This window comes from Falco peregrinus, chromosome 3 (genome assembly GCF_023634155.1).
Source record: "Falco peregrinus isolate bFalPer1 chromosome 3, bFalPer1.pri, whole genome shotgun sequence".
Classification (NCBI taxonomy): domain Eukaryota; kingdom Metazoa; phylum Chordata; class Aves; order Falconiformes; family Falconidae; genus Falco; species Falco peregrinus.
Genome location: NC_073723.1, coordinates 81,992,908 through 82,017,581, shown reverse-complemented (window position 1 = coordinate 82,017,581; position 24,674 = coordinate 81,992,908). Strand labels below are relative to the sequence as shown.

Below are 24,674 nucleotides of genomic sequence, written 5' to 3'. Positions count from 1 at the left end.
GAGAGATTTCTCTTTTTTTACCCCCATAATGGGATTATCAGTAAACTTCTCTGTGAGGATGCTTGGAAAGTGACAATGTTTACTTCTTGTAATTTTCATGTAGAGTAGTATGGTTGTTGAAGAAAATGTGTGTGCCAGCTGAAGGTGCATGTAAATAGACAGAGCAACAGAAGTTAACCAGATTGATTTATGTCAGTTTATCATAGCTGATCGATCTATTTTGGAACAGCAGTTCAGGAATACTTCTTATGTGAAAAAAGCTCCATGTGGATAACCACCTCTAGCTTCATAATTTTGTAAGTTTGTGGTTCTGTTGTGGAAAAAGTCTAACTCATCTGTCTAACTGGAAAGGAAATCTTTAAATTCAGTGACAGTTAATGAAAATGAACATGTTAAACAATAAAAAAGAAGTGAGAAACACTATTCAACAGAGAAGGTAATATGTACTTTTGTCAAAACTCTTCCTCTTAAGGAAAGGCTACATAATTAAAAAATAAAATTAAAAAAAAAAGGTGCTAGTAATCTATAATAATGTCTGTAAAATATAGTGGTCAAAAAAAATTTCTTACATCGATACTCAAAGAACAGAAATGTATCAATATAGAAAGGCATTGTGTGGTGCAGGACTTCTACTGAGGTCACTGATTTTTTAAAAAACCTTTCATGCTAGGGCTTATTGTAATTATTCATATAGCATCCTCATTTATTTCAGATTTAGTTCTTCAAGAGAGATGAAGGGATCAAGAGACACATTTTCAGCTGAGTTTTGGTGGAAAGTGACTGTAAAATGTCCTGACTGCTTTGCAAATTCTAAATTTAAACCTCTTTTCAAAGGAAACTGTGAAATGGCATTTAGTAGGAACCTCCTTAACCTCTGGTTAGTGGGGGAAAAGTAAAATAGAAATTATTAATGAGGGTGCTGCCTGTGAAATTCTCCATAAGATATCACTTGTAATTTTCTATAAATAGTAATATCTCATTTTATACAATCAGAAATCTCATAATAAATTTTAAATGGCCACAAAGACAAGCTTGTAAAAAGCATGTATGTATATATATGCTACTTCCATTTTTGTTATACATATTATTTTATTCTAATCTGAAATAAAATGTCTGGAATAAAGGAACCTGATTGGTCCTTTATCCAAGTCTGTAACAATTATGATATTTAGAATTAGTAGCACATATCCATATTGATCTGTGTACTCAAGACTCAGCATGCTACATGACAGAAAGAAGAGACAGTTTACAAAGGAGTGCCGAGAGACAGGCTCAGGCACACCCAAAATACAGTACAGAACCACAAAATATACCTAAGGACAGCTCCGATTAGCCTACAGTGATGGCATACAACCTTGAAGATCCTTGAGATTTTTTTCTTCTAGATCTCTCCACCCTATACTGAAAAAGTACTGCTTGGTTCATATCACTGTCCTCGTTTTTACTGCAAACCCATAGATTTTCTAATGTGATTATGTGGAAAGTTGCACTCAGACAGGATGGCCTGGGCTACCAGTAGCTCTTGTTCTTTAGAACCTACAGGAAGGAAACATTCCAAGCCTCTAAGACTGCCAAATTGCATGTGGCTTTCTTTTCTGACAGTCAGGTGGTTTAGATTTGAAATAGAAGACCTAGAGCGCTCCTGAAGGTACCATTTGCAGACCGTTATAGTAAGATGTTGGTATAGGAAAAGGTGTCTTGAGTTGTGCAGCTCCTGAATGGCAACAGGGCAGGATTTTTCCTACTACAGCCAGGATGCTGTTCATTTCAAAAGTCATAGTGTGGATGTGTTTTCCTTTTCCCTGGCAACTGTCGTATCCAGAATGGAAATTGGTAGTATTTTATTCTAGAGAATGTTGTAATGCTTATAACATTTTATAAAGAATTTATTTCACCAGGTTAGGGATGCCTTTTTAGCATAGTAGAATCTAAAATTAATTTAATCAGAGCAATGTAAGAAAAGGAATAGAATTGTTCAGCTTGGAAGGGAGAATTCTATGGGGAAAACATGGAGAAGCTGAAGAGGGTACAATTAATTGTTTATTGCCTCTTCTACTATTAAGCATGCAGTATGGAGCTCTTAGTGGCATTTCCAATGTAAATACTTCCCCCCTTCCCTGGCCCCAACTGGGTTATTAATGAAATTTATAGTTAAATTGTGAAGCTCTGAACACTTCCCTTCTCTTTTTTCCTTACTAATGTGGCTTGCAGGAGTGGTAAAAATGCCCTTGTTTCTCTGTTGTGTAAAGATAAGTCTTTCACTGAATAATACAAGAGATAACAGCTGAGCCTTTTATTAAAAAAAATAAATAATTGAAAAGAAAAAAGAAAAAGAAAGAAAAAAGAACACCACCCCCCCAAAAAAATAATGCAGTTAGGTGTAGAAAAAACTACTGAGGAAAGAAAGAACAGTAAGTTTCTTAGGTTTCTTAGCTGAAAACCAGCTAAGAAAATATATTACCAAAATAACTTACTCTGTTGGGATCTGGCTTCATTCCTTTTCAGAACGATACCTGCACATATATATCAATTATACAGTTGTGTTTCTTTGAGATGGCTTCTTCTTCAACCCACTCTAATTGGGGAAATAATGCTTTTAATTTCTCAAGTTCATCTTTATATTGGAGAACGTTAAAAGGTCTAAGAAAGTCTTGGATTGCTGGTGTTCACTTACTCTCTGCATACAGCATTAACCCCCTGATACAGTATAAGGATCTCCATGGTCACAGCTTTTTCTGTTCTTGAATTGCTTATGCAGGGCTTTGGAAAGGTTGGAATTGGTGGCTATCACAATTTGTCAACTGTGCCCATAAAGAAACCTAAATTGTCACTATAAAAATAATGTGACCAACTCCATGCCGATGACATAGACAGAAGAAGTTTTAGGACAATTGGGAAAATTCTGGCTGTGATTAAGTCAGGAGAACATAATGGTAATCTGTAGATGTGGAAGAAATAATTCCACACTGAGAAATTTATGAAAAGGAGCAGAGCTAGAGCTGAATCGTATCACATTTGTTGATATTGCCTGTCTTGTTTTTTGCCTCGTGAATACTGATTTGTTAAAATTTGTCTTGAAGGCTGTTCACACACAGTTTGCAATACAATCCTTAAAAAAATCCTTCCATAAACACCATAAATCTACTTAATAGGAGCTTTGTCATTTAGAACTTCTTGGTTTATCTGTCATTTATGGTTTCTATTTTAAGTCCTCAAAGGTGGTTAGTTTTCAACTTATTGAGCATCATTATAGCAGCTTTCTATAGAAAGAAAGCATATAAAGGCAAGAAAGAATAAATACATTTTACATCATGTTAAGAGCTGTATTGGGACAAAGATACATGCAAAAAAAGATAGTCTAGGTGGTTAGGAGGAATTTAGGAAGGAATAGATTATAAAAGTACATGGAAATTTTCTTTATTAAAAAATACATATACCAGCAGATAGCATGAATCAATGTTGGCTTATTTTGCTATTGGAAGATAGTTTATAATTTACTACTCATTAGGTTCAAGGGAACTTTTTTTCCTTGGAATTACGAGCCATTTTGTTGGCTTTATATAAATTCAACATCTATTTTTGGACAACGTGGTTGAGGGAAGAAATCATTATACTAAAATATGTAGCAAATGTAGAAGGCCTTCATGCTCTAGACTAACTGAAAATTTAAAAAAAAGAATGAAAAGCAAATTATTATATTTAATTTACATGTATACATTGATATATTTTTGAATTCTAACATAGAACTCAACACGGTCATACTTTGGTTAATTGTAACTCAGCAATCCTGGGAAATTGAATCTCATTTGTGTGTGTAAATTTTCAAAAATGCAATTCTTGGTTTCATCTACACAGTTTGAATGGAAAGTGACTGTAGATAATAGTTGCTACTTTTAAGAAGGGTAAGTACTTTTTGGGACTCTTCCAGTGAAGGAAATTAATTCAGTGCAATTTTTTGATAGTATTGTATGATATAAGACTGCAAGGAGAATTTTGCTATTTAATGGCATGTTTGGGGTTTTTTTATTATTTTCCCCAGCAATTATCTGCCTTTCACAGTCTTTTTTTATTCTGTACTAGAGAGTTTTAGCAGTGTATTTCTGTGTATGGAACACAGTCAACTACTGTACACTTTTGTTTAATAGCAATGCAGTAACCTGAAAGTTTTGCTAGTTTCCTCTTGGGATCTGTACACTTAGTAGGGATGGGCCATGGTGATTTCAGGAAAGCGATTGTTTCCAAACATATTAAATATTCCTGAGCAGAAGTTATTCCTTGTAACATATTTGGTGTCATTTTTGTCTTTGTTATATTTTGCATGTTTCATTAATTGCCTGTGGGTCTTTTTGAAAAGTTCCAGCAGTACAGATGATGATCTATAAAATTCATCGACTACATTCTCAAAACATACAAATGGGCAAATCTATGTTTATGAGCATGCAGTCACTTGCACAGGAAATTGCACAAGCATGAATTCATAGCTCTGGTTTTGCTAGTGCATGTTCTTCTCAGTGGATACAGTAAATAGCTGGTAGCAGTAGAGCAATGGGATATGATTCAGATTGGCCTGGATTAATTCAGGGAATATAGTGGAGAACCTTCCTGTATTCCTGACAAACTGCCCCAGTTCTGGATACATTATGGGCAGTAATTTGCTAGCACAGTCCACATGATAGGTTTATCTGTCTCACAATTCTGGGAAAAGGGGTGTTGAATCAGTAGGACCTGTAGGTCTCCAAGTCTTGGCATTTCTTGATTATGGGCAGTATTTTCAGATTTGCAATCTCTAAAAATGCTGCCCCTTGAACTGGAGCAATTTTACTGTAGGATTTCTGTCATCTGAAGCTTGGTGGAGGACAGCTTGGTTAGAACATCCAAAGTTTTGACCATGGAGAAAAACCTTGACAATTGCGGGAAGATCCAGTATAACTAGAACTTGGCTCATGGCCCGAAAAGAAGGAGACCTGGAAGACATCTTTCTGCCCTTTGCCAATTTATCTGACAACTACTGAATATAAGTAGCACATTGAATGCTGTTAACTTTGTGTTTTAGTGCTTCTGAAATTATCAGGATTCCCATTTTCCAAAAGCTTTCCTCCACTATAATTACATTAAGTTTGAAAATCAGATTTTTTTTTTCTCTTTTCCTAGCAAGATCTGAAAATAAATTCACATTGGTTTCAGTTTGTCTGTGAGTAAAAATCTGATTTAATTCTATTTTTGGCTACTAAGTTCTGATTCAACAGTAATCCTACATATATATGAAGTAAAGACATTTGTTCTTCTAATATGCATACATTTATTCAACTCCTGGAAAAATCTTAGAAAAAAATTCTGGGAATTAAGCTTTTTTTCTGTCATGCTACTTTTACTTTAGATAAATGGAATTTTGGCTAATACTGGTTCCAGTGGGAAAAAATAATTTTCTTTGATATGCCAGTTTTAGCTTCAGGACAAATAGCAGCTATTGTTTAAAAAATTAATGGTGTAAAAGGAAAACAAAGGAAAACTTTAAACAGTCCCTCTAGGCAAATGACATGAAAGACTTCTGCAAATATCACATGTATCTACTAGGGATGAATCAAAACTTTATCGACTTGAATCTTCTTTTGATTTGTTAACTACCACTGGGCTTCAGTGTATAGCTTTTAACCATGTTTGAAAAATCATTACCTTGTACTAGTTTTGTGTGTGAGTTAATTATCATCCTCTGTTGGTCAGCTTTTTATTGCACAGTGACTTAATCATTTTTAGATTACTTTTTCTTGAAGATAAAGAATGAAAAAACGAAGGGGAAAAATAAATTTATAGTTATACTGGGTCAGATTGCACCCGTTACTAGAACGAAGACAATTTTTATCTTTATGCAGCTGGACTCTAACAAAATACGACAAAGTGTGTTCAATTAAGTGGCACCCTGAAGAGTCCATCTCATCTAAGGCGACCAAAAATTTATTTCTTCGCCAAAGATACTTGGCAGATTATAATTGCTGTTAGGATGGATTTTTTTTACTATTTTTTAAATTGGGAACAGGATAGATTTATTTAGATACTCTAGTAAAATAGTGCTTGTTTGATCTCACTGCAAGAATTTTCAGTTGGTATTATATTAACAGCTGGCACACCTGCCAGGTGCACCTGCAGAAATAAGTCAGGAGCATCACCATGACCAGTTGGACAGCAACTTTTGCAGTGACAAAGTTTTGCACACACTACACCACCACATCGGCCCCCCTCCCCCCCTTCTTTTTTTGTGCCTCTTTTTGGTGAACTTAGCTAAACAGTTTTTCACTGCCAAACATAAGCAATCTGTAAATGTTTTTAGCAATCATAAAATACCAAGTATATAAATTTTGATAACAACCTAGCCCACTCCAGAAGATTAGCTATATGGACAATTTCTACTTTAGGCTTTGTATTCAGTCTCTCCTGTGCTGTAGATCCTGCAGCAATATACAACATTGTTGAACCATTTGTGCAGTTCAGAATGCAGATAAACAGCTATTACTAATGTTTATTCATTATATTTGATTTTATTTTTTTAATGGATCCAGATCTGGAAATCACTCAACAGGAGGCAGTATTTGTTTTGGTAGCTCAGTGGTTGACCTTTTCCTATTACTTATTAAATATTTAGCCTTTTCATTCATCTTCTGTAATAAGGGCTCAACAGTGTGCTCTAGAACTTGAAGTCCTGATGTAGCATTTACTATTTCATAATTTATTTTTCTTTTCACAGGGATCACACTCTACAGCCAACCATATGGAGGAACGTTGCTGGACGAGGACAAAATGTGAGCAAACCATTTAAAACACATAGCCGCTGTAATGAGCAGACAATTTAAATTATTAATTCAGTAAGCATGTATGTTGCATGCAATAGATGTTGTGACTTGATGCAATTCAATTCCACTGAGTGAACCATTTTCTCTAGTCTGGTGTTTTTGTGTCATCTGCTGTTTATACCAGATATAGTTGCATTATTTTGTAGAGAAAAATACTGAATTAATGCTGACTTTGCTTTAGAGTTTGAACAGGTCATGATATTTTCAAACAGGTTAACTGCCTAAAATGATTGTCAAGTTATTAACTTAATTTTTTCTAGAGGGGGAATATTTGCAAAAGCTTCACTTTACTATTCAGACAAAGTGAAAAAGACAAACACATGTGTTGTTCTGTAACTCATGTACAGTTTTGTAACTTAAGACTTCATCTTGCTCCTGTTTTCTAATTAGATGTTGACAGCATACAAACACAGTGTTTGCAAACAGGATTAAAGTCCTAATGTCTAGTGTTGTTTTGGTAAGAAGTTGGCCTTGAAAATGACTGGGTTTGATAGTTCTTTTTCCCCATTGTGTTTTCATTAAGCAATTTTGCTTTGTGTTCTAGAATGGAGAATGTTCGTCAGTGTGGGGTAGCACTGTGTATCATGCTGGGTTTCTCTATCCTTACCGCATCCATTGGAAGTGCCATAGTGAAAGACAGAGTATCTGGCACAAAGCGCTTGCAGCACATCACAGGCCTGGGTTACAAAACTTACTGGCTTGCTAACTTCTGCTGTGATATGGTATGTATCTTGTGGGGCAGCATGCGTTTAGGTGTAAATTTTTAACTAGTTTGTCATAAATGAGTAAAAGGAGATATGGTCACAAGATACATGAATAAGATTTGAATTGTGCAGAGCAACAGCTCTTGGATGTCATGTTAATTAGCTTTGGGACACCATTCCTACTTTAATACTGTCAGATGAAATTCTTTAAGGCAGGGATTGTGTTCTTCATTTTCGAAAGTTGAATTGTAAAGTAGAGCATATGATAGCTTTAGGTACCTATGCTGTTTTACGAATAAAAGGAAGCTGGCTAATCAGCCTAGACAGAGAGAATCTTCCACACAGTAGTTGATAGCAGGAGTTTCTGTGCTTTGAGTTGCCACTGGCAAAATCTTTCAGATTATGGGAGAAACCTGAAGGTACTAGTCAGCTACTTTAAAGGCATAATTATGTTGTCTGTTGGTGGGCAATATGAGAGATACTCATATCTGAAACCTTTTCTTCCTGGCAAGACAGACAGTAGGAAAATATTGTTTATGAATTCACATAGACAGAAAGACCTAGATAAGAAATAGGTGAAGTCTCCGTCCTGAACATTTATTTTTCTCACACAAAGTAAATTTTACTATTGTTAGCATTACAAATAGTATTGCTGCGTGTAGTTCATTAACAAATCTGAAAATCTTATTTTTTGAAAATACGACAAAATGTATTATTTTTTCCCTAAATTTTCCCCTTTTAATTAAAAGTAAAGACAGAAATGCCACTGAGACCTTACTTTGGCAAGTGGGATTTAGGCCAACATAGTTAAATAAAATAGGAATTTTGTTTACCTTCTTCAAGCCTGAGAAGTTGATTTCTGTTCAGGCAAATAAGCAAAGGTTAGGAAATAGAATTAACTTTCTCACGTCATTGCTAGTCCCCAGTCACTGATTTTTCATCAGCTGTGTAATGGGGCATGAATTCCACAATTTATCCTCAAACATCTTTTCAAAGGTGACTTTTTAAAAACTAAAATTAAAAATGTCTTCATTATATATATGTATGCATGTGGTATGTGAATATACATATACATATACACATATAAGGCAGAAATAGATGTCCCTTACTGACAGGCTTTTTCATAATTCACTTGTGATGATGTTTGATAGTAGTATTAGTTGAGTGTTTGGTGGGGTTTTGAGATTAGGTCATCTACTTCTGGGAAATGGATAGAGTTGCTATTTTTAAAGAACTAGGGTGATGGTAGTTCACTTCTCAAAGAAGGTGTTCTGGATTGGGAAATTGATTTCAGAGACAATAGCGAACAACTGGAGTCAGTTAGGTTATTCAAAAGTAAAAGGATTCCTGTTCCCAGAGAGGGAATATAAACTTTCCACACCTTGCTTAACACACTGAGTCATGGAAGGAAGGGCTGGGATGTAGCATAGGCCACACAAACATGAACTAGGTTGGTGATGAGCAGAGATTTTTGGAACACTCTCTGTTCTCATTCAGATATTCTAAATCTGACACATTAGAGCTTCACCCACCCATGCTTGAAATCAAGATTTTCACACTTGAGCAAGCTTGAAGTAAAATCACATTTCTCCAAACGTTGTTTACCTGGCCAGTCAATCTTTGTATTCCCTTTTTCTGCCGTGTCAGATAAGGGCTTGGTTAAAACGTCAGTCCTTCATCATTCAGTTTCTCCTTGTGTAGCAAAGTCAACTCCTCATTATTTTCTGCCAATCTCTTCCTTTCAAAATGTTCTCACAAATTCAGCACAGTACTGCATGATCAATCATGATCTGGGAAAGAACAGACACTGCTTTAAATGCTAATTGTGCAGCAGATCATTTAGGGACACTGAACACATGAATATATGAACTGTCAAATTCAAAATCCCTCTACATATTTTAAGTGTTACAGGCTGTGTCCTGTATTATTGGTAGCATAATCTTTACTAGACCTGCAGAAGTATTTGATTTATGAAATTGCTCTCATGAGAATCATGCAGTTCTTACTGTATTTATACAAATGGATGGGATTCTTTACTATTTTCAACAAATGGAAAATGTATAAATGCTAAGAAAATTTCATGACAAATAGAGATGTTTTGTTCAGATTAAGCTTGTTTCACTAGAGGGGCAAAATTAAGGTTATTTTATTTGTGTGTGCCCAACTTTATAACACACTGTAAATTCAGGTAAGATTTCTAATATAATTTAATGTTTCAGGTTATTTATTTCTAGAAAAAAGTCCCAGGTCTGTTGAAACATACTGGGAATCAGATGATTTTTGACTTCTCTACCATATTTCTTAAACAGCTCCAGAATAACTGAAACTTAAATCTGTGGAGTGGTATGGTATGATATTTGTGTAGGGTGTGATACATGTATATGGTACTGAATAAAGTACACTGTGAAAAAGATGTGTCCACATTTGTCTCCATTACCCTTCTCTTAAAAAAATGTCTGTCTTCCCGTTGCCTTTAATTTTGAACAGGTTTGCATTGTACTTCACTAAGAAAACCCAGTTTTAACAGTAAGAATGTATTTAGCTAGATCTTGATATGTTGCCTCAATTGCAGTTGCATATCAAAATCTGTTATATTAGGATAAAGTTAATTATTACATAAGCAGAAATGGAGGCAGTCACTGCCCTAACGAGCTCAGCTTCAATGCACAGAACAGGCAGACACTGAGGATGGAACTGAGCGTAGATTTTCACATCTTGCCACTGCTAGTTGCAAGCAGAACCCTTCTCTTGAATACTTGGATATGAATCCCCTGTACCAATCACATCCTTCCCCCTTAGGCATTTGGTTACTATTATGTCAAGAGACTAAACAGAGAAACTGCTTTCCCTGTTGCCTAATGGCTATAACTCTTCTAAATACTATGTCTGTTCCCATTAAAAGTTGTCATTTGCTTCATCAGCACACATGGTCTTTCATTAAAGTCTCTTTTTAAATTGTATCCTTGCTATTCTCCTATGACTGAAGCACCAATCAGTGAAACTGTTATTTCTGAATTGAAGACTCTGTATTCGCAGTATAATTTGATGTTCTGGAGCAATAGTCCCATACGGACTCATTATCTGGAAGAGTTAGCTTGTTAAATGGATGTATTGGAAAGGTCAATAGAAATGGAATTAAGGGGAATATTCTGTAGTCGGATTTTATTTTGTCAGGCTGTTTCATGTGTATGTGTAAGAGGGACAGTTGCACAGCAAGTGTGGACTATGAAATCTCAGAGCTCTTCTGCCTAATTCTTCCTAATTTATAGTGTAATTATATTGCAAATATGGGAAAGTTAATTTGTAGAGTCCTTCTACGCTAATTAAGTAAGACCAGTAAGAGATGCTCACTTGCTAAGTGCCTTTTTTCTTCTGTTTCTAGCTGTTTTACATGGTTCCAGTCACCCTGTGTGTTGGTGTTATTAGTGCCTTCCAGCTATCAGCCTTCACTTGCCGAAAGAACTTGGCAGCCACTCTTCTCCTGCTGATACTCTTTGGGTATGTGATTGGAAATGGTACTATGGAATTATAGCTTGTAAGAAAAAAACCCCAGAAATCTTTAGACTCGGTTTGCACCTGCTGCTGGATGCATGAGTTTCTTCCTTTGGAAATGATTATGATTCAGTAAAAGGTAGTGAGAAAACAGGCTGAAACATGAGTTGGAAAGTTTGACGTGGAAGGTGGAGGTACAGTTGCTTACACATTAGAAAAAAAAAAAAAGGGTGGGTGGGTGGAGGAAAAGACTGGAAATGTCTTAGAAAATATTCAGTCTGTGTAACAATAATTTGCTGTTAGAAATTGATTGTATGTTATCTTCCAGAAAATGAGGGAATAATAACATAGCCAGGTCAGAATTTCAGTGTTTAGCTGTGTAGAATATCATCAAGAATGTAAGAAGTGTCTGTCTTTTATTACAGTTCTACCCAGTTTCTAGAAAGACAGAAATACATAGCCAGGAATTTATATTTCGAATGAGAAGTCTGTCCAGTGTGGAGTACTGGGCTGGTTGGAGATTTGTCTCCAAATAGTACTGTGAGAAAGAGAAGTCCTCACATATCACCCTCTTGCTTAGTTTCACATGAGAGAAACAGTTATAAAAAGTTAAAATAACTGGTTAAACAGAAGAGCAATTTTGCTATAGAAATAGGGCTGTTTAGCCCTGGGCTCAATCAAACTAATGGTCTGTCTGTTCTGTTCCTTAAACTCTTCCTATGTGCAGTCCCAGGTGATGTGAGAAATGCTGAATAGTTACAGGATAAGCATTCTGGGAAGTTTCTTCCTTATCTCAAGCAAACTGTCGCTCTCTTTTTAGGGGGGATTACATGTCTTGGAAGACAGATGTTTAGATAATGAAATATAATTGCTCCATGAGAGAATGACAGAGATGGACAGTAGAAAGGACTTTCTGCAAGATCAGAACATGTTCTATTATTGCAGCAAGAATCTCAGATAAACACCTTAAAACCCCCACATACTGTATTTAATCTTGAAACTGTTTTCAAGGTGTCATGCCTCCAGCAACCCCTGTTTTGGAAAACTGTTTCGGTATCTCCATAGCTGGATGTATTTGAAATTCCAGCCTAATTATATTTGGAACTGTACTTCATAATTTTCCCTCATCAAACATCTTTTTCAAGCCCAAACAAGTCAAGTACTATCTTGTAAAATGGCCCTCCCATTCCCTGGAATAATTCTATTAATCATTTTTCCCTATAACTCCAGTTTGAGCTCATCTTTCCTAGGCATGAGTGGCCAGATTAGTATGTAATATCCTAGAGGTCATGATGCCAGGATCTTGTAAATAATTCAGATGAAATATCCAAAGTTCATACTTCTCTCTGTGTCACTCTCATCTTCTTCCTCCTTTCTTCTGCTCTACTATCAATTGATTCCTTTAAGTTAAAGGCATGAATTCCATCAGTCTTAGTGCAAAGGCTTTACACTACTAAATCTTATCCCTGGTTTGTTTGGTTTTTTTTATTACAATTGTCGAATTCTTCTTGCAATCCAGTTGCTGTGACCCTAGTGTAAGAATAGGCATCTATAGATATCTTAGTCAAGTAGCAAATGAACCATACAGTACATATTTGTATGTCTGCTGAGGTCATGACGTGTTTTCTGCGGTGTGCTATGGGCTTTAGTCCTGCCCACAGCATACTGCTGAATCCCAGGTGCTAAGAGTTATGCTGGCACTATTTTAACCAAAATATTGGGTTAGAGTCTGGGTATTTCAGAAGAAACAAGCATTGACTGAAAACCTGCACTGTCTTCGAAAAAACAATGTGTTGACTGCAGATGCAGTTTAATCATCTCAGCATAATCCCTCTTGAGCTGTTCAGCTTTCGCTGACATAACAGATATTATAGTGATTTTTAAGAAGAAAGTCTATGTATTCAATGTGTATTAACATGTATTAAAGGTACAATAACTGTCAGTCAGTAAGCTTACCATGTCCCAAGGACACTCTGATAAATTGCAGATCTCTTAACTAAACTGCATTTTTTCCTCTTCTAGCTGATAGCAGAAGTGTTTTATGCTGCAACTGCTTAAGCACTTTTGTCCAAAATGTTCTATCTTTGATACATACAAAATAACAAATTACAGCTGAAGCTGAAGGAAAAGAAAGAATTAGGATAGAAAGGTAGGCCTGACTGGCAGCTACTTTGAAGGCTGCGTTTGAACATCATACATCTTTAGTATTCCAAAAGTCTTACTCATTTTTTAGCAGCCATAAGCAAACAAATCAAATTTTGCTTTCGTTTACAGCAGAGTAACAGCACTCTAAATCATGTCTCTTTCCTGAGCTGTTTCCAAGGATGGACTTGTCTCGCATTTACAGGGTTGTAATTCAGAGCAGATCTTAGAACAGTGATTTTGGTGTGTGCATGAAGAGAAGTAAAGATGGTGTGATTAAGACTAGCAGAGAATGCTGAGAAGTGTAGTATGATGGTGAATACTTACAATCTTCATTTGAGACCCAAACATTAAGTCATTTAACCTTTAACTTCCTGTAAACTGAAGATAATATCACTGTTCACAACAGGATTTGAAATTTTGTTTCATAAGATAAAGGATTCTATAGATGAAAGAAGCTCATCTGTAAGGTACACAACACTGAATTTAAAATGAACTTTTATGGCTCATAATCTGAACTACTGTTTAATGCAATTAAATGAACTCAGATTTTTGGCTAGTTGCTCTTGCATTGAGTTCTCTATTAAAGCAATCATATATACACATATTAATGCTATACAAGAAGTGTTTATATATACAACCATACATATAAGAACCATCATGGGATGGTTGTATGCTGATACTTATGCTCCAGCTGTCTGTATACTGTTTGCTTGATAGATATGTCTTGCACTATGTTGAATGGAAAATAAATTTCCTTTACATGACGTTCATGCTCAGCAAATTGCCTGAACATTTTTTTAGTCTGGCTAGAAATATCTTACTCTTTATGAAAAATATGACTGCTCCATTTTGGATAGCCATCATTTGACTTGCAAAAATGAAGTGTGCCTTCCCTCTTCCTTTAAAGATTTGCATTGAAAATGATGTAGCCACAAACATGCTGTCTTACCATCATTATGCTATGAAGTAACTATGCAATCATTTTTGGTGGCTACTGCTCTGCTAACTGATAACCTCTTTTAGTTAATAACAATGCTAACATGATGTCTGGCAAATTTCTTTTCTCAGATATCACCGGTACAAATATCACTTCCAGTTCAGGAATTCATGTGTTTTTTCCTTCTTTTTTCTTTTTTTCTTTTTTCTCCCGACTCCCACTCCCCACCCCCCTACCCCAGCTTGCTCACTCTCTCCTTCCTTTTTGGTTCTTTTCTTTCTTTATGAAAGCCTCTAAGAAAAGCTGACTGCTCAGCATCCATGATTTAAAGTTCAAATATTTGGTTTTAATTCGATCTCTGTGTAGGAGGCTTGTTAGGATGCATGGTTTTGCAATCAGTCAGAAATTAGAGTTGTGAGCTTTCTGGAACAGTGAAAGTAAATATATGCAGTTGATACATGCAAAAATGGACCATATCTTCGCATCACATGCCAGTACCTATGTGTACGCCTACAGAATTATAAGGTAATTTGATAAAGAAAACATACCCCATATTTGTCCTCTTTTCTCAGTGGGTCAAAGGAGTTGTTTACATGTCTTAAAAACAAGGATTAAATGCTGTTGGTTTTTTGCTAGCATGATAACTATTTTTTTTTTTTTGTGAGGTGAAAACATAACTTATTTGTGATAATTTTGTTTCTTTGAAATTTCAGATATGCAACTTTACCATGGATGTATCTTGTATCCAGATTCTTCTCAAGTTCAGATGTAGCTTTCATTTCTTACATCTCCTTAAATTTTGTGTTTGGCCTGTGTACTATGCTGGTGACTCTGTTACCTCGTTTGTTAGCTATAATTTCCAAGGTGCAGGTCAGTGTAAAACCTTTGCTTTACATTACTTGTAAGATATATGCACAGATGTACATACGTGTATATGTTTGTGTATATATATTGTATGTTTATACATATGCACAGACAAGATTTTTTCCAGCAGAAAAAAATTGGTTTAAAATATCCATTATTTTTCTGTTTTAGTGTATACTATAATGCTTGTTACCATCTTGAATTTTAACCTGTTTATTAAAAAAAAAAAATTAAAAAAATGTGCTGTAATAATAGAAAAACAGCGTTAATTGAAACCTTGACATTTTCCAGACCATTAAGTTGTAATTGGCACATAATGGGAGCTGTTCTGGTCCATTGAATAGATTATATGCATTGTAAAATGTGTTTGAATAATATTGACATAAGGGATAAACTTCATATTCCTAGGATTTGTAATGCACTGTATGAATAGTAATATGCGTACTCATTCTATGTATGTAATTTTCGTTAGTCATAATGATAATTAACCAACTTAATGGAGAGGAGATCCAGAATGTGTATGAATATCTATGTTTGTACCAGGTCAAAAACCTGATGTTTGAAGTCAAATCTGGATCACATGTCACTCAAGTCTGGAGGCAGATTTGTTATTGACTTGCATTTAAGTTGGTGATTCAGAATTTATAGCATTCAAATTTTAATAATTTTAAGAAAACAGAATGATTATGGACACATATATTTCGTTACTCTCTGTGAACCTCAACTAAAATTAGAATCCCATGGCCATTAGGCCATCTAAAATCCAGTAAGAGATGAACTCTGCCCCAAAATAGTGCACAATACACTCTTCTGAAATCAGTTCACCTGGAGTAAGATTTAAATGCTGTATCCAGCTTTGTAAGTGTGCTTATTATGCTGTTGGAGAAAAATAATTTAATTTATTTTTCCTGTTCCCCCCCCCCCCCCCTTCCCCCCCTTGGTGAATCTTAATACAGAGTTTTCAGAGCATCTACAATATCCTCAAATGGGCATTCATCATATTCCCACAATTCTGCTTAGGCCAGGGTTTAATAGAACTTTCATACAACCAAATCAAGTTTGACCTGACCAGCAACTTTGGAATAGATTCATATGTGAGCCCCTTTGAGATGAATTTCCTGGGCTGGATTTTTGTGGAAATGGCCCTGCAGGGAACACTACTTCTACTTTTACGGCTTTTTCTTCAGTGGGACCTCCTCCAGAAATCAAGGTGTGTTACCATTTGTATTCTGCCATAGTGGACACTGAACTAATTTTTAAAGGAAAAGAATGGTGAACACCTTTGAAAACCTGAAGATGGTAACATGATGTACCTGAATTAGTGGAAACTGCAGAAAAAAAAACCAAGTAGTGGCTGTTTTCCTTGGATTATGTGAGACCTGATCACCAGGATTTAAGGGATTGCAATCAGGGAAATAAAACAGTTATCCAGAGTTCGGCAATGTCCAATTTGCCATATGTCATTTGTTATGATCTTCTGTTTTAGGGGCCAGTGCTCAATTAACAGCATAGTCAGCCCTTCAGAAGATGTTGATGTAGAAATGGAGCGGCAGCGTCTCTTTGGTGGAAGAACTGGTAATGATGTTCTTCTTCTGTACAACCTCAGGAAGAGTTATGGAGGCTTCAGTAAGAAGAACACGGCTGTGGAAAGCATAAACTTGGGAATACGGAGGGGAGAGGTAAAGAGGTCTTTTTTTCCGTTCAGAAAATAACACTTCTTTCTGAACAATTGTTCAGACATACTCAAGATGTCTACAATCAAAGATCTGTAGATAGCAGCATAACAATTTCAATTGCAGTAATTTCCAAAAATCAATAACTGGGTAAAAGCAGAAAGTCTGATGGTGTTTAAGAAGCAAGTGTTCACTTATTTTTTGGGTTACAAATTCATCAGTCTAACTTTTTTTTCTTGCTTATCCTTACCAAGTTACTACTTTACAGGCTAACATAAAAAGCAAGTAGGTAGCATAGTAGTTCAATGTTCAAAGAGAAAGCAGGGAATATCTAGCTCAGTTGTAAACTGTGGACTGAATCCTAAAATTATCATGAAGGCAAACTTGTAGTTCCCATGCTGAAATCATCACAGTATATATATTTTAATATTTTAATTTTATATATATATAAATATATATATATTAATATAAAATATATTAATATTCACTATTTTAATAAAGTGAAATTTAGCACTGAATGTGGTACTTCTAAAGATTTCAGAACAGCATTTATTTGGTTTTGTTTTGGCTTTTTAAAAATTATTTTGATGTTTTTGCGAATTGCAGATACACGTTTCAAAAATACTCATAAGGAAAAGACTTTTCTTCGTTCATAATAGCAGACTGGAAGATGTAAGAAACTGGTGAATGACAGCGCAGGTTCAGTGACATCCTGCCAGTTATAGATCAGTTGTTGGGTAACTGGGATAACCAGGAGGATGTTATTGCTGATTAAAAGCTATTTATCAATAAGAAAGATCATGAAACAAGTATTTTGAAAGTTTTGAAGTGCTATACATAGACTTACTATGAATCTTGTCCTAACTTAAACACATATTCATCGCAGCTTGGGGCCTGAAATAACCATTCAGAGTCAGCATGTGTCTTGGCTCTTTGGTGTTACTCTGCTTGTACAGAGTAAAGCAGCTCAGGAGAAACCGAGAAATATTTACTCTATGGACTGGTACAGGGCTCTAAAGTAGAACTTGAGATCCTCAGGTTCAAATCTAGTATTTACTAATAATGTGGAAAGACAATGCATTTAGTTACTGGGCAGGGTTTTAAGTGAAGAGCTAGAATCCTAAATAAGTCACTTTTAGGAATTATGGGGTAAAAAAAATATTAAAATCATGGGTTTTTTGAAAACTGATTTTCAACTGGAAAGGGAATTTGCACATACAATATATTCATATGCAGTATCTTACAGACATATGATAGAAAATACAAAAAGGTGAGAAACTATTGAAGAACTAATATTACTTACTTCTTTCAGCATAGCAGATAGATCACTTTTGCTCCTTTGTTTTTGATCTCTGTTAGTGCTTTGGACTCCTGGGAACAAATGGAGCTGGGAAAAGCACAACATTTAAGATGCTGACTGGTGATATCATCCCATCGGCAGGACGTGCTGTTATCAGGACTCCTACAGGGTAAATAACACAGGGTTTGATCAGAATAGTACTAATTGATAATGCCAATGATCAAAGACACAGCATGTCTTCAGTCCTTTATACTGTACTCTAAGGACCTGTTTTGTTCCCTTTTAAATGTATATTGCTTTATTGCTGTTATGTCTCTGCAGGAAAGCATTTTAGCATTATTTAGTTCTGACAGCTCTGTTAATTGAGAATAAACTTGTCTGGTAGAAAAAATAGTAGGCTCTAGGAAGCCTTAGCATACAGTCTGTTTGAAATTGTAACAAGAATCTTAACATACAGTATGTCCAGATGCATGGATATTTATCCCCCATACTGCTGGTGAACTGAAAAGTTTTCAGGCTTAGGCTGATGAGCAGTGTTTCAAGTAGATAATTTCAAAATGTTTTCTGAAACTTGTGTCCTTCAGAGTCATTAATTGGTCAATATGCTATGTAGTTAGGATAGGAGGTAGCGTTGGTGATATTAAAGTTAATGTTGATGGAGTGATATATGAATAATGGACTTTTGGGGTTAAATGTAACCAACATTTAGCATTTTTCCCACAAAAATTGGAAGTAAAGTTATTTTTTAGTCAGGCCAAAGTAAAATGTATATGTGTATATATAAATGTATTCTGGACTAGCTAACAATTTTGAAACTTCAAAACATGCATTTTGGAGACGGACAGGGGAAAGGTTTAATTCAGAAAGTTTTTAAAGTAAGAATAATGGATTTTCCAAAATGACAGATTACATTTCTTCGTTTTAGAAATTAAATACTTTCATAGGTCACTGTTTGCTCACTCCTTTACAAAGATAATGAACAGCAGATTTAACTTCAAAATGTGAGTAGTTTCAAAATTCAGTTTTCTGAAAAGTTTACACCTCTTTTGAAATGGACACCATCACCACTACCAAACATGATTTTACGTAAGTGTATTTTGTTTGATTTCTTCATTATCTTTCATAACAGTTTTTTTCCAAGCGATACAGTGTAAAAATAATCTGATAACAAAGTACTCCTAAAATGACCAACAAATCATGAAGAAGGAATTACTAGAAAGATTTTGGAGAAATTATTCTTAAAATAAGAGGAACTTACATGGGTAAGGGTTTGCAATGGTTATAGACACTGCTAGACACTTGTTTTCATTTATAACTTCCCAGAACAGAAAACTAAACTTTTCAGACATTAAGCAACAACAAAAACAATAACAAAAGTTGTTTGGTTTTTTTTTTTTAATGATTTAAAATTAGATAAAAATTGACATTTGGTGTTCTTTGGAGCTGATGGAATGCTTCGCACCAGGATATCATGGAGGTCAGATTAGCTTGAGTCTGAAGAGGATTTGAGATTTACAGAAATAAAATAATCTGTAATAATTTTTTATAAGATATTGCCTTTAGGGCAGTATTTATGCTCCCAGGTTTTGTTTGGATTTTGAGGGGTATTTTTCTATAGATTTTAATGTGATTTGCCTTTGGTCCCACCTATGCATTTGTGGATTGTATGTGGCTTTCCCTGTACAATGCAGTACCAGATCTGTATTGGGGCAAATGATTTGATCTGGTGTGACAATTCCAAAATTCTAATATCCACTTGAAAGCAAATATAAAGTTATAAAAATATATTTCATCATCACATTTATTGACATTTATACTATTTTTATTGGCTACATAACTTATTTTACCAGAATCCTTAAAGATAACTTCTAAAAAAAATCACAAAACAGTTTAACAATGCCTGTATTCCTTTTACTAGACATGTTATATACCTGTGGCTAAACAGATAAAAATTCTTCTGAAGTCAACATTAGTATGCTACTGGTTAAACAACATTAACAAAATTAAACTAAATTAAAAAAAAATAACAACAGATTAAATGCTCTCCCTGCACATGATTTGTACTACTTCCATTGCCTCCACTGTGTTTTATAAATCCAACATGAAAGCAAACTTTAAGATGCAATATTATTTTCCAGATACTAAAATATAGGTAATGAAATTTGACACACTTAGGAGGCTCGAGAGGAAGCCGCAGACATTTACATGTAAATGTCCAAAATACTCTTGACAACATTAATTATCACCCTGTATTATGGTGGTGTCAATCCAGGTTATGGATTTTTATGTGTTTGAAGTGGCTGAAGTGAGGGTAAAACTCATATTCCCGTTTTCAGAACTTACCACTAGCTTGAGAAAGCAGCCTCAAGCAAGAGGTGCAGCTACACAGCGACTAAACTTGGGGAAACAAACAGATTTGAGGCTGGGAGAAGAGATTCATGTTAATCCTGACTTTGTTCCTAGCTTCTTATTTTGGCAACTGCTGTTAAGCAGATCATTGTGCACTGTGTTGCTGTACTACTGAAAATCACTAGCGGGCAAATTCATTGACTCTTCCGTAAGTAAGATGGTTAATTAAGTTGACTATTCCATAAGTAAGACACAACAGGTCGGGAGAACCCTTCCTCAACAGTAGAAAAATTACTAAAGTTACTCATCCCAGGGACTTTTAGGTTAATTGGTTTCTATTTAAACCCGAGGAAGGGGGATATCATGGTAAGAAGTCTTCTTTTCTTACTCCACTAGTGTGCTCAAAAGGCTGGTATTCCTGGCACAGAGGAAGAGGAGAATTAGCTGAAGAAAGCAGTTGCTGGTCACAGCTGCAGACCATTTGCTGCTCAGCAGATCTAGACTTCTTTGTTTAAAATCTGTGTCATGAAGCGGCTTCCATAGAAACATTACCTTTGATAGCGATCCCTGATGAATAGTTTGGCCATCAGCTTAGATGTAGATACCAACTCCATTGTGTTTGACTGGGAAGAACACAAATTTTGTCCTCTGTGACCCTGAAAGGACAGGATATTACAACCTGATGGATCCTTCGTGATTTATTTTTCATGATCAAATAATGAAATGAGTATGCAAAATTATTATTATAAATGTTGGAGAACCTAACTAATGTAACTCTATGCAGAAAATCCTTAATTCATTACAGTTCCCGTTTCCTTTAATAACTATGTTTTAAAGTTCCTGGTTTGAAAAAAAACCCACCAAACCAACAAAAAAGACAAAACAAACAAACAAAACCCCAAACCCAGAAACTCAAACAAAACTATATGTACATTTTCCTGATTGCTATTGTAATCATTTCACCAAATTTAAAATGAAGTCAGCAGTGTCTCTTTGAGGCAGGTGCACTGCAAACAGCCTTGAATTATTTTCCAGGACAGGTCTTGCACCTTTGCACAGTACAAGGGACCAGAAATGGGCAGTGGGCTTTTTGAAAAGTGCATGTTGAATCGCAAAGTAGATTTTTGGGAAGTTCAACCTAAAACATCTTGGAGGTGCATATAAGCCTTATAGTAAGAACCTCACACATTGATAATCAAATTGTATTCAGGGAACTCCTGCTAGATTCCCAAAGAAAGTAAGAAAAATGTACTGAGCAGCAGCTGCCTTTTTAACAGGGCAGAGGAGCAGATTCACATCATCTTCAAGTACTTCTAAAAGATTTGTTGGCCTCTAGGTTTGTTTGTTGAATGTTTGATACTGCAAAACAGAAGCTTATGCCTAAGAATCTGAGAGAAAACTGCCTATGTTTTCATAACAAAAACTTAGAAAAATACATAAAAGCTAGATGTTATGTGACAGTTTTCAGTATCACTGAGATTCATAAGATGGGGTGTTTTTAAGCAGGGATGTTTATTAAATACTAGAGCCAACTTCATCTCTTCTGCAAATCAGGGCTTCCTAGCATTCTTGTTGGTAGGGGCATTCTTTTGGGAAGGGAAGCCTAATCTGTTTTTATTAAGCTTTTCTTTTTTTTGTACACTACAAATTAAATAGATATTTGAAATCCACTGTGTGCTTAAACTTTGTACCTTACCATTTACGTGGCAAATACATGTTTAAGGTATACAAGCAGGGCAGTCTACCAAAAACCTGATGTACTTTTTTTTTTATTTTCATATCCTTCTGCAGAAAATGTTTTTAGGAAACTTCTAATCTTTGTAAACCATTCTGGTTGTAACTGTGATGTGGTATAGTCCAGAAAGAGAAATAACAGGAATTTATCACAACCACAGCCAACATTGCGAAGATAATAGTAAAATGCCATTCACAGACAATTTTGCTTTTTTCATTATTTTGTGTACCTCATTAACATTGCCATTGTCAGTGAGATATCTGTGCAAATGAAACACAAAAATATTTATCATATAGTGAATGCATCTCCATATTAGGGATACTTGCAACCCCAATATTAAAGAGTGCCAAAGGAAGAAGCAGCATTGCAACAGTTACTTTGGAAGATGTGGAAATAAAATACTGATACTGAAGTACCAGCAGTCCCTCTCATAAAGGGCAGAAATACTAAAAGCAAAAAGGAAAATGACTAGCGAATATTTTAATAAAATTTGCTTACCTCTATTTATAAAATATGGTGCCATAGAACATTAGGAGGCTCTGGCATTTGAACAACATATATACGAACAAGTTGTCAGGCTTAAGTATGTATAATAGTTAACTGCATGGTCCGCTTGACATTTAGGTTTTATTGTGTTCTCCATAGCACAGCTGTTCCTCTTTAAGAGTACGAATGGACTCAAATTAGCTTATCCTTAGCTCTGCTGCCATAACTAGATTGCCAGCAGTGTGTGAGCTGGCCAAATGAAAGCTAGTGCATAAAGCTGTAAACATTTTTGTAGTTACTTTTCCTGTCAAATAGCTTGAAGAAGTAAGGTGTTTATTAAATATGTACTAAGAAAAGCAGACACTTAACAAAGTGGTAAAACAAAGGAGAACAAAGTGAGTCCTCCTAGTCTTTGAATATCTGCTGGGCTGATTTGTCAGCAAATACTGTATGTCTGTTCCCCTTGTTTTGTTTTTGTTTTTTGGGGTTTTTTTGAGTGTACATTGGCCATTCTTTGTTTTTTTCCCCTTTCCATATTTGTGTCTAAACCTTCTTCAGTTACTCAATGTCATAAAGCTTCCCTTAGCCAAGGAGGGCTAAACACAGCTTGGAAGAGAGAGTATCAAAATCCTTTTAAGTGTCATGTCAAGATCAATGTAAAATAATGAATAGTATGACTAGTGGTTTGTTTGCTTTTTCCACAGGCTTTATTTTGCATTTTTTGCCATTGTAGCTTGCTGAATAGAGTTGACTTTAAGTTCATAAAGCAAAGTCTCACTTGTAGTGGGGTGCACAGAGGAAGAAATAGACAAGCTGGGTGTCATCTTGTTCATAAGGTGCCCCACTGAGGGAGGCCTGAAGCAGTTGACAGTCTTCCTCATGTAATTAGTTTATCTCCCATGAATTTCCATCTTCCTTCTGCAGGGAGATCCTCAATGACAGCAGCTCCCCATCCTATTTAAATTATGTGTCAGTCATCTCAGTCGTTGAATTACAAAGTCACAGGACCAAAGAACTGCTTTCCAAAGAGGGGAAAATAAAATAGCTTTATAGCTTTATAGCTAGAACTTGGACTCTTTTGATAGTTATGATATTCAGCTTGATAAATAATTAAAAATGTAATTCAAATAGATTTTACTTGAAAGGCAGAATAAATTTACATCAATATAATGGCTGAGATAGCTGTTGTTACACTGTATATCAGTATAATTAGTTTAATTATATCTAAGCTATAGCTACATTAATTATATTTTAACCTTGATTTTTTTATAATGTTAATTGAGCATTAGCATGCACTGAGTTGAGTGTGCAGTTAAGAGTACAATGGAATGTCCAACTACTTTATCAATTTGTAAATTTATATTTCATTTTGACTAATTAATGGAATTTATCTCTCTACAGAAGCCATTGTAAGTACCATATATATCACTGCCTTTATTTTAACTGCATTCAGAAACTGCAGAAAAAGCATACAAAAATGAAGCAAAGTGCATAGCAGAGTCAATAGTGAAAAAATTTTTCCAAAAACAGCCATAAAGCTGATATTGAGGGTACTAAGTTGTCTCTGGAAACTTGAAACTGAGGTGTACCCGTGGATGTCAGCCCATAGCTAACCGCAGACTACGTTGCTGGTAACCACTGTAACAAATAAGAACCAAATCTAGTCTCTGCAATAACCTGCAATAAACCTCCTGGAAAGTACAGGTCCAGTTCAGACAAGAGAAGGCAACAGGTTGTGTCCAAGCTTATTCTCATTCATTCCAGTGTCTTAGTTTCTTTTCAGTGTCAGCAAAGGCTTCCTGAGCGCCACATGCCACCCAATGGTAGCCTTCAGGGCTGGAATCAGGTTTCGAGGGTTTCTTTCAACACATAAAAGAAATTGACTGATGTAAAAGGCCTTAAAATGCTCAATGGAGGAACAATTTTGATTCAAAAATTTTACTCACTCAGAGTTTAGGTCATTATCCCCAGTATCTTTGAAGTCTGGCAAGTTTCTTTCATTAATAATACAAAACTCTGTAAGATGAGCCCTCCAAACTTATGGAAGCCTCCTTGAGTCCTGGATTTGTTCAGGATGATTTGCACCAAAGTATCATGATTCTCACTGTATAAATGGAGACCAAAGCACTTAGAATGAGATGCAA

The 24,674-nt window shown here is 35.4% G+C and overlaps 1 protein-coding gene across 3 annotated transcripts in view; it reads left to right on the top strand.

Moving 5' to 3' along the window:
- Positions 1–24,674, top strand: part of ABCA13 (ATP binding cassette subfamily A member 13) — a 210,957-nt gene that overhangs the window by 137,993 nt on the left and 48,290 nt on the right. For 2 of the 3 annotated variants that reach the window (XM_055800569.1, XM_055800568.1), the window contains exons 48-54: positions 6,740–6,794; positions 7,390–7,567; positions 10,932–11,047; positions 14,837–14,993; positions 15,944–16,197; positions 16,474–16,666; positions 18,020–18,129. In XM_055800569.1, coding sequence (XP_055656544.1) covers positions 6,740–6,794; positions 7,390–7,567; positions 10,932–11,047; positions 14,837–14,993; positions 15,944–16,197; positions 16,474–16,666; positions 18,020–18,129 — 1,063 coding nt within the window. Of the gene's footprint in view, positions 1–6,739; positions 6,795–7,389; positions 7,568–10,931; positions 11,048–14,836; positions 14,994–15,943; positions 16,198–16,473; positions 16,667–18,019; positions 18,130–24,674 lie in introns of those variants that run through there. The other variant, XM_055800570.1, reaches the window with a different exon arrangement.